Source organism: Salmo salar, chromosome ssa03, assembly GCF_905237065.1.
Source record: "Salmo salar chromosome ssa03, Ssal_v3.1, whole genome shotgun sequence".
Classification (NCBI taxonomy): domain Eukaryota; kingdom Metazoa; phylum Chordata; class Actinopteri; order Salmoniformes; family Salmonidae; genus Salmo; species Salmo salar.
This window is the reverse complement of record NC_059444.1, coordinates 34723145-34734079: the sequence shown is the minus strand read 5'-3', so window position 1 is coordinate 34734079 and position 10935 is coordinate 34723145. Positions and strand designations below refer to the sequence as shown.

The window sequence follows — 10935 nt, the reverse complement described above, 5'->3', positions numbered from 1 at the left end:
CTGTATGTTGCATCATCCATCCCTATTTCCAACACTAGCATGAAATGAAGACGCTATATGTTTCTACTTTTGACTCCTCCTTAGTGAAAACTTATTCCAATGTAAATACATTTTATTTCCCTCTTCACATTAACATCTTTGCAGAATGCAGGCAAATCATCTGTAATCTGATTCACATGGGGATGGTTCTCTGCTAAGCTCTGGTCCACGGTCAGACGACCTCACACAGCCTCTTACGACATTCAGAGGTCCTGTGGAGGTAACATTCGACAGCACACAGAACAGAAGCTGCATGGCTTATCATATAACCCATCACGTGCCACACAGCCAGGTCATTAGGTTATGACACATGTGTCACGCTATGCCGGGCTCTCTGTTTTTGGTTGGCCGGATTTGGTCGACTCACTGTCATTGGCTGTCCTGGTGTTGTGTTTCTAACAGACTTTGGTTCAAATGGTACTGCTGACACCGGGCTATAATCCTTCACACGCACGAACACACACAGCTCCCAGACAGTGTTGGTTTCAGCTAAATGGTTCTAGAAAGCTTGGGAGGGAGAGTCGTTAGAGTAGACAGTGGACAAATTTATATCAGGAATCTATGTGACCTATATTGTATTGACCAGACACAAACACACACATATAGCTTTCAGGACGTTTTGGAGGGGGAAAATGTTTGACCATTAAAAAAAACGATTTCCACTTAACGTAACCCTAACCCCCAAATCGTAAACCTAACCCTTAAGCTTAAAATAGCATTTTAACAAGAAGTTCTTGTTTTCCTAACTTTCAGGACATTCAGGTGAATTGTTTGGACATTGGGGTCCTGATAATGTAGGAAAACAAGTACAGACACACACACACACGCGCGCACACACGCACACACACACACACACTTATCTAACTAAGCAATGAGGTTCAATTACTTCTGTTTCAGTATTCATTATGTCAGCTTTTTAATATTTTAATCATGTAAAATCTGCGGGGTTAGATTGAGTACAGTATTGCCAGCTACAGAGAAAGTAGCCTGAGGGCTGAACGACTGAAAATAGTTTTCAGATGGAATCCTCAGGAGAGGGACAATAGGTTTCTTTGTTAAGGGCAATGTGACAATGACATTTTACAAAGCAATGTAGAAACAATGCAATTGAAATGGTAAAGGTGGACAAAGAGTGCTATACCTGGATAATATTTCTGTTACGACTATACATATGTAAAGGGGGGGGGTTTGCATATGTCACTCAGGAAAGACTTACTATACAGATGTTGTTTAAATTCCTGGAGGATCAATTATGTCTTACCCACAAATGGTACACCTAGGGCATCAGCAATGCTCTGAGAGACAGAGTGAGAGAGAGTGACAGAGAAGTAGAGAGAGAGAGAGAGAGGGGGAGAGAAACAGACAAATACACAGTAAATCAAGTATAGTTGAAACCACAGTGTTATATTTTTGGGCGGCACTCGAATGGGAGTTATCTTAACTCTCAAGAGAGTGATACATTCCCTGGAGCTGGTGTTGATAACTGGAGTTCAATGGGACAGAGTACTTTTAACTCCATTATTGGTAACCAGAGACAGGGAGTTAAATCTATGGAGTTATCCACAGATGGATTGATATATTTCCCAGCATGCTCCGTTGCAGGTTGATTTTTTTAAATCGTTTGTTTCAATATCTGTATTTTCGCATGTACTGATTGTTTTTGATCTTATGCTACACAAAGATAAGAAACGTACATTTTTCTAAACTAATCCGATCTGTAAGTGGCTGGATTTATAGCAACCGTTAGTGAGATAGCTGTTCCAGTTTACATGGTGTAGGTAGTCTTCATCTACTGTATTTTCTTATTTACTCAGAGTTGTATGTGTTGTAAAAGTGCTGGATATCTTCCTGTAAATTCGCGTGCAACAGAGATTGGATATCACATTGTGAACCACCATATTGTGACATGTTGAGAAATAATCAAATAAGGCTTTCCACCCTTATAACTCAAAGGAAGTAAAATGAAAGAGAAATGGACTCTGCTGTAGTCGATTGTTAATTCAAAACGATCCAGTGTAAAATGGCAAGGGAGTTGATAAAAAAAAAAGGCAATTGGGAGTTAAATTTAAGCGACTCTCTGAGAGTTGGATATTTAGTGTTGTTTTAAGTCCAAAAACATCAACACCATGACCAGAGTAGTTTTAACACAAAATGGAGGTGGGAGCATATACACCCCAAAATAGTGTTTCATTTCCATAGAAGTTACATTTACTGTGTAGACGGGGTATGACATAGTTTATAGTAATGCTAGTGACTTAAAATAACCTGGTGTTACACCACACTGGGTTTGGAGGTGAATGAAACACCCATGTCCCAATACTACCTCCCACGGCTTATAAATAGCGTAGTACAGTACATGGGTTGACCATAGAATTAGGAATTAAAATACAACTCTCAAACTTTGAATACCACTAGAGGGTCATTGGAAAAGGTTGAAAAAGGTTATGGAATAGATTGACAACAAAAAAACTGTGTTACCAACTACAAGCCTTTTGTAAGGAACAGATTATTCGAAAACGTAGCCTCAGGGGATTACTTTAAAAACAAAAATGCTACGCAAGACAGAGGAAGTAAACTTGTACTTTTTATCTAGCAATATAACAAACAAATGGATCCACCTTTTGTAGTACCCTTTCATTGAATTTGTTTAATGTGAGCACAGTTCAACAAAACTTCGTCACAACTCCCTAGTTTATTGTAATGTCACTTTATTACAGAAATTACAGAAATTCCAACAACAAAAGCATGTTTTCCAAAGTCAAATGTTCACAGCCCGCATATTGAACAACCGCAATGGTCAACATGAGGTAGATGACTCTGTGGCCAAGCCTACCATCGGTTGGGTCGCCAAATCTTTAGCAAGACACTTAAATACCCACAACAGATAATACTTCAGTGAAGATTGTGAGAAGCAAATTGCATAAGTTACTGTATGTGTTCATCTAATTATCTACAAACAAGACACATTCTATGGGTCAAAAGGGTATGATCAATATCGAAGGGTCTGATCATCAATCAATCCGATTAATCAATCAACACTGTCTGTCTTTACTGATAGTGTAATCAATATTTTCTCAGTGTCTTTGTTCATCATTTACCCCGTACAGTTTTGATGACAATGATCAATACTTTTTTGGTTGTTGCTGCTGGCAAGTTGTATAGTGCAAGTTCACATTTCCTACCCCTCAACATTCAGTAGATAAGACTCAAGAGCTCTTGGTCTTGTGCAAAGCCTTCGTCAATGGTTTTCAGAAGAGGATACGCTTCTTGATTTTAGCTCGCTCAGTCAGCACGCAATCAATATTATTACACTTCAACATGATTATCAGTCCAAAATGCTTGTTCAAATAAATAAGAATCTCTCATGTAAAGGACATGATTTTCATGACAAAAAAAACGAGAATAATCTGACATGAGAAAAGCCAGGGAAACGAACACGGTAAGAAGATAAAATCTTAGGTAGATTCTTTGCGCCTTGGCTGGCAAACACAAAATGCAGACAGAAAGCCATCATCATGACACCAAAACATAACTGCTAAAAGTGACACAATACAAAAAAAATTGTCAGAAACCCTCCGCGAGCCGTAACGGGGTTGATTGAATATATTAATAATGTAAACAAAGCTTTTAACAACAGACAGTTGTCCTCAAATCCAACTTAACCTCTTAACCCCAACCAGACAGATGTTTCTTCACAATTTCTTCAATTGGATTGGCCTGTAGCCTCTCCATTGTAAGACTTATTACAATATTACCCTTCACTGCAAATTAGTGATCTATGTAACAACATCACTTAATAAGGCATATTCTTTGGATGACCCTGTGCAGTAACATATAAAAAAAACATTCCTACCTGCTTTCAGGTAGATGAATTGACCTACAGTATTCATCTGATGATGACAGCAGTCCACACCCATTTTCTGATTATCCATAGTTTCATGTGAAAACCCTGCAACTGTAAGTCATTTGACTGCATTAAGGTATATGGGGGAGGTCTAAGCCATCTATACTATCAGGCACGGAGAACAGATCACTGAGTAATATTACAATCATAAACAAGACCACAGGCACAGTCAATAGCAAGATAGGTAGAGGTGCCAGTGAAGGTTTGCTCTTTCTATAGCATCCTCATCTAGTAGTGGGAGCTACTGGGATATATGCATCATCCGCATAACATGAAATAGAATTCTACTTTGTATCTGAGCATCAGGTCTTTAGAGCTAACTGATTGGTCAACAGGTCTCTTCCTGCTCTCCCTCGCTCCATTTGATTGGCTCAGTTAGATGAGCAAAAAGACAATGTCATAGGAACAGTTTAGTTAGGGACAACATGTTGCAATATGAGGGCACAAGAGCAACAGGGTCCCTTGCGGTGGCTTGCCAGTCAAATGTAAGTGGACAGGACTGTACACTACACAGTGGCTTAGATATCAACTAGAAGCTTTTTCCCTGACTGATCAGCATAGAAATGGATATACTAGACCTTGATGATAGAATTCTAATACACTCCAGAATCTATAATATTTACACTAGTAATCTAACAATGGAGTGGGATTTTAGCGAGAAGAGAGGAGAGGAGAGTAGAGGAGGCTAAGGGCAAGGTGCAGATGTGGATGTCATTTGTGGCTCATATCAGGGGTATCAACAACATTACAATGGGTAATAAGTAACAACACTTGACACTGAAGGCGAGAGAGAAAAGCAGTAGCTTTCCTTTAGCAACGGGCAACTCGCTGTTGCCTCTCACTTCAAAACCCTGAGATAAAGCGTATGTCCGTGACGGGACATCCCAACAAGAGCTGTGTTCGCCACAGCGCCATGCTTACAATCTTTGAATAAGTCCCATTATCGATGACGAAGAGTCTCTTTTTGCAGCAAGAAATATGTCAACAAATACAGAAGTTCACTGATAATGCTGATTTTTGCACAGTAAAGTCTTTGAATTTTAATCAGGCTCAGATTAGGGACAGACCCCAACACAAGTCTGCGTTAAAACTCACTGTCCAACCACTTCTGTTCCAAACATAGCACAGCGTTGTGGAGGAGCTTGTACTGTAGGAGGAGAAGGCATCACATCCACATTGATGATGGCCACGTGTCCATTTTTTGGGCTCTTTGGCCTTGATGTGCCCCAATACTCCTCTCTGATCTCCTGACATCATTGTGATTGTTAACTGGTCTGAGAACAGATGTTATACTCCTGCGTGATCAGGGTCTGTGTGACAGGAGGTCGGCTAAACAGATCTGAGAACAGTGGTTGTATCCCCCTAACAGACAAGGAATCGTCGTGATTGTTAACTGGTCTGAGATCAGTGGTTAGTGTGTATCCTTCTGTCTAGTTAGGGTGGATGGGACAGGAGGGCCATTTGGGCAGGTCTGGCAGCAGTTTCAGGGTCAAACATGGCGTCCTGTGAGAAAGTAGAGGGGCCGGTCTTCGCTGCAGTTGGCTGTCTGGAACTCATCCCGCAGACGAAATTGCCACTTGTCCTCCAGCTCCAGCCGTACGATGGTCTGACGCAGAGAGTTACGGTCCTGGCAGATCACACACAACGTGGCACCTATGGACAGGGTCAGGGGTGAGGGGTCAGAGGCCATAGGTCAGGGAACCAATCAGAAAGGTGCTATGGTTTTCCTGCTGTATATGCATGTATTGCTATATAGAACAAATCAGAAAAGTGGCATCAATGAAGTGAATTTAACCGGAGGGGAATAACCCTTGGCTTCACATACATTACATTGACTTAACCTCCCAATATTTGTTATGGTTTCGCAACTCGGGATGAGGTTACACTTAACATCACATAAGGGCTAAAAAAACAAACAACATTGAAGTAGCATCAGTTACCTTTGAGGAAGCTGAACTTTTTGAGGAGGCCAGAGACGACAAAGGAGTCACACAGGTAGAGCAGCAGGCCGCTGAAGACCAGACCCTGGTGGTCCAGGTTAGTGGAGTGTGGCCTGGAGCTGACGTAGCACACTGACACCTGGGGATGCAGAAAGCACAGTCACATCTCCACCATCTCAGTCGTGACCTTTTCATCAGGGAAACAGTTTGTAGGATCTGTTCGCACGATAAAACTGCGCTGGGTTGACGTTTTTCTTTTTACATTCATCTACTTTGCAGAAAATCAATGCACGAGTTGGACACATGAATCTCAAGATTTTCACATTCTCTCCACCAGACTAGCTCAGCTCGTACCTCATGGCAAGCCTATGTTGAGGTAGCTGTCTATGGACAGCACTGAGTTGCTGCATAATTCATGGCCTGTGTTGAGGTACATCAGCTGTCTATGGGTTGGATCTTACCTCAGGGCTTATGTTGAGGTACAGTAGCTGTCTAGGGGTCGGATGTTACCTCATGGCCTATGTTGAGGTAGCTGTCTAGGGGTTGGATCTTACCTCAGGGCCTATGTTGAGGTAGCTGTCTAGGGGTTGGATCTTACCTCAGGGCCTATGTTGAGGTAGCTGTCTATGGACAGCACGGGGTTGCTACTGTTCTGTACTGCCTTGGGGAACAGTCTGTGGCTGCAGCTCTGGAGAAACTTCTCCAGGAGGAACTGAGCCGGGGCGGCCAGGAGGGTGTGCTCACTGTCTGGGGCACAGATGTACTGGGGTGGGCTGATGGGGGTTGGGTTCTCCATCACCTAGAGGGGGAGCAGGGTAGGGGTTAGCATGACTGACTGTGTTTCAGACTACACACACATACTCGCACACGTACACGCATACACACACACAATATATCTCTCAGACCAGGAGGTGAGGTAGAACAATTAGGAGCAGGACACTCACGACGAGTTTGGGTTTGACCAGGAAGTCCTTGTGTCCTCCAAAGAGTATTTCTTTCTTCATCAAGCTGAAGTGGTTGAAGCGACAGAGCAGCAGACCACTGCTGTTGGCTCTCAGGTTGAAATCCACCTCCTCACAACTGTATCGGTTGAGGTCGTACTGGACGTTCTGCGTCAGCTCAACGTTGAGCATGACAAAGTCGTGGAGGTGGCATCGGGAGAAGGGCCGGGCTGGCAGGCGGCGGGCCAGGGCACTGCTCCACTTGCGGGCCCCGCACACGGCATATAGGGAGATCTTAGGAGTGGCCTCCATGTGCTGCAGCACCGTCTTTAAAGACACGTTGGTCAGACTGGGCCCGGTGTCTGCCATATCACTGAGGGAGACAGGGAAGAGCAGGGGAGACAGATATTAGTGTTGTTATTGATAGAGGAGTCCAGATATATTACGGTTTTTGTGTGAGTGCGCGTGTGTGTCTGTGCGTGCCAGTTTCCCCAGCAAACCGGGAACATTCCCAGGACATTAGCTAACGTTCCCATTAAGTTCTAGTTAGGGTTTTATCTTACATTAGGTTGATAATATCCCCAAAACATTGAAATACATATATTTAAAAAATATATGTTCTGGGAACGTTCTTGTGAATGTTTTATACAAACATTATATATTAATCAGCACAACTGGACAATTTTGGGGTTATTAGAACTTTTGGAGCAACCTAATAAATGCTCTGGGAATGTTCACAGAACCTATTTTGGTTTGCTGGGTCTGTTGTAACCCATACCTGCTGCTGTCCTGGGGTTGGTGTGCGTTCCAGAGCACACAGGAGTCATCCATCATGACTATAAAGGGCCAGACGTCCTGCCTCTTGACCCCCTGCTCCTCCAGACGGTTCCTCTCCAGCTCCAGATTGTGGTAGGACAGCTCCTTGATCATGAACCGAGCCGCGCCTGGGACAGATACAACAGTAATGTTACTGCTATGTTACTGACAGTGGTTGCATCCCAGACAGTGGTTGCTCTGGACAAAAGTAGTGCACTGTACAGAGAATAGGGTGCCATTTGGGACACACCAGTTCCCTAATGGGATGCCGCCCCATAATAACCATAATGATACAGTACATATGCTGGTGGAGACCCACTGATATTTCATTTATTTGCCTGGCCACATGACCCGACCAGGAAAAAGTCTGGGGTCTAGTTATGACCAAGGGGTTGAATTGGGCCATAGTCACAGCTTGGGCCATAGTCACAGCTTGTATGGTCACAGTAGAAAAACATTAGCCAACCACCGACCCAAGAACTCTACCACATAGTTTCACCTCCAACTCTAAAGCTCCAACTCACATGGCAGTCTGAACTTTGACCTGAATTCTAATTATTACTTTGTTGGTTCTCTCACCTGCGAAATTGTCCTGTCCTTTCAGCCTTTACCCAATGCCCCTATTACTGCACCTGGCATGTGCTTGTAGTACTGCAACGCTATTGGTCCATCCATAAAGACTACACACCTAAATGGTGGCTCCATATATCAGACTACTGGCCTGCTGGTGTTCTCATTGGCCAGGCCCTTCCCTTTTGGTTCCTGCCATATTCAAATCTCAAGTACCTACTAAAGTTATGTGTCCAAACATGCTTTACTCAACAGATGGCAATATAGACACAGTATATCTCTTGAATTTCATACAGACTGCTGTAGATGCATCATTATCATCAGAGAGAGATACGCTACTGGGCAAACTAAGAATGTAAAATACATTAGTGTATAAATAAACAAATGCCTAAATATAGTTTATACATCGCAGGACAACTCTATGGTTTCTTTGTTGAGTGTTTTATCACAAATGACTATGGTCCTCAATGCTACCGCTCAGCAGGGAAACACCTTACTGAGCTCTATGCTGAGACAAAAACCTGTAGTACTGCAACTCTCCAAGCAGGGTTGAGGGTAATTAACCAATCAAATGAGTTAACCTATCTAAATGACTGATTGCCAGACACTCCGAGTAGGGCAAAGTTTCCCCTAGACGCTGATTTTGGGTCAGTTTCGTATTTTCCCCACTAATGGTTACAGTTAGGATTGATGGAGGTGAAGCTGATCCTAGATATGTACCTAAAGGAAACTTCACCCAGGGGCCCAAACACTCACCAACTCCTGCACTGTTGAACATGGCGGGAAGCACCAGCAGGATGTGGTTGGGCCAGTATTTCCTGTAGTGGTGCATCTCGTACTGCTTGACCACCAGGATGTGGAGGTGGGCGGTGCCCTCCATGGCGTGGAAGATGTTGAGAAGGCCGTGCTCCTGGCGCCCCGTGGTCGGGGTGAAGATGGGACTTTTCAACAGACTGAGGTCCTGGGATGGGAGGAGAGCTGTAGTTAAAGACGCATAGTGCAGCTGGCTACGGGGCAGGTAGCCTGATCAAGCAGACTGACTGCTGAGCTATGGCGAGTTCAGGCTGGTTCCACTAGGCTAGGGCCCAGGGCCGCAGTAGCATCAAACAACTAAAGTGAGCGAACGAGAGACACATAGGTGCATAGTTCGCGCTGTGTGTGAAATGTGGCAACTCCTTGTAACATGATGATGTGTGTGCCTGTGTTGCTTATGTATTGCTTACGGCACTATTTCCTTTAAGCACATATAACGCCATACTCATTACAGAAGCTGAAGGATGAGAACATTCCTTGTCACTATTGATAACATTCATCTTGGGCGCAACATTCTAAGAACTCGAGGGCAGTCTCAAGGTTTTCCCCAATCCCCACTGATTTCCCCCATCCCCCTTTACCTTAGCAGAGATGAGGGGCAGCCTCATGCTCTCCAGGTGACTGCCCTGCTGGCTGAAGACAAAGTGCTGCTCCTTGGCCTTGGGGATGATGAAGTGAAGCTGCACCTCCTCTCCCAGCATGGACGAGCAGAACGTGAAGGCGTGGAAGGTGCACTCCGACAGCTGAACGCAAACACAACCACACACATTGTTGCGCACACATTACGCACGCATAACACACATTATTACACACATGTACGCTTCCAGTACAGACAGAGCTGCACCAGTCAGCACACGTCTCAGCACAAAAGGCTGAACCGTTCAGCGCACCAGTCGTTCTGCAAGTTGGACGGTCGTTTTTCGATAGGTTTAGAAAGGGGGAGGAGAAAGGGGCTTGAGACCCAACAACGCAGCAATAGGTGTCACAGGTGATCTGTTAGTTAAGCCAATAAATAAAGTTCTCCATTGAGACAAATTATCTCTTCACAATGACAAACGAGCTACCCTTTCCTTCCCAGAGCCATTTATTCATATCTAAATACTCTACATGGCTGGTTCCCTCCCTGTGCACTCACCTGTGTGGCTGGGCTGGCTTCACAGTAATGGTGACACTGATCACAATGGTGAAATGCATTGTGGGCTGCGAACATACTCAGCCGCATCGACACCGTTTCCCTCTTCGCAGGCATTTTGCTCTCTCCTTCCAGTTTAGGATCTGCATGGACAAACATTACAGTTACACCCACATGCTATGGGACAAAGCTGCATACACCAATATACATAGACAGTGATGCTTGAGGTGGAAGTCGAGGTAGAAGGCGCAGCAATATCTGACCCTGAATCAGTGGAACAAGGGCAGCTTCCGTCTACAATGACAGGGATGGGAATAAGAGTTTATTTCTGCTGACCTTTCAAGCCCTTTGGCATCTTGTCAGTGTAAACAGCGCTGGCCCTCCTGAACTTAGGGTCTCTGGGGAAGAGGTCGAAGGGCAGTTTGCGGATCTCCTCAATGTCTGGCCACTGGGTGCTGGCTGGGGGTGTGGCCTCGGACATATCCGTCATCGCTAGAAGAGAACCATACAACATACATTGACATCAGCCTCAGTTTCTAGACTAAGACAGTATGAGAGAAAATGAGAGAGAAAGAGGACGAGAGAGAGAGAGAGAGAGAGAGAGAGAGAGAGGAACGGACAGATAAAGAAAATATTAACTAGGGGATCCTGCTCTCCTCACCTTCCTCCAGCTCCTCTTCATCATACACATCCACCTCAAGCAGTCTAATCAACATACGGAACAGGATGCGTAGAAACTGCAGGTAGGCACCCGTCTTCCCCACCTATCAGAGAGACAAA

The 10935-nt window shown here is 44.3% G+C and overlaps 1 protein-coding gene across 2 annotated transcripts in view; it reads right to left on the bottom strand.

The window, feature by feature from the left end:
- Positions 1–2730: 2730 nt before the first annotated feature.
- The window catches only part of LOC106600431 (GREB1-like protein), an 83007-nt gene continuing 74802 nt past the window's right edge, over positions 2731–10935 (bottom strand). For both annotated transcript variants that reach the window (XM_045714752.1, XM_014191782.2), the window contains exons 24-33: positions 10817–10919; positions 10492–10647; positions 10159–10298; positions 9605–9766; positions 8967–9171; positions 7603–7768; positions 6828–7197; positions 6482–6682; positions 5884–6022; positions 2731–5596 (exon numbers count right to left, since the gene is read on the bottom strand). In XM_045714752.1, coding sequence (XP_045570708.1) covers positions 5433–5596; positions 5884–6022; positions 6482–6682; positions 6828–7197; positions 7603–7768; positions 8967–9171; positions 9605–9766; positions 10159–10298; positions 10492–10647; positions 10817–10919 — 1806 coding nt within the window. In that variant the 3' untranslated portion in view covers positions 2731–5432. The remainder of the gene's footprint in view (positions 5597–5883; positions 6023–6481; positions 6683–6827; positions 7198–7602; positions 7769–8966; positions 9172–9604; positions 9767–10158; positions 10299–10491; positions 10648–10816; positions 10920–10935) is intronic.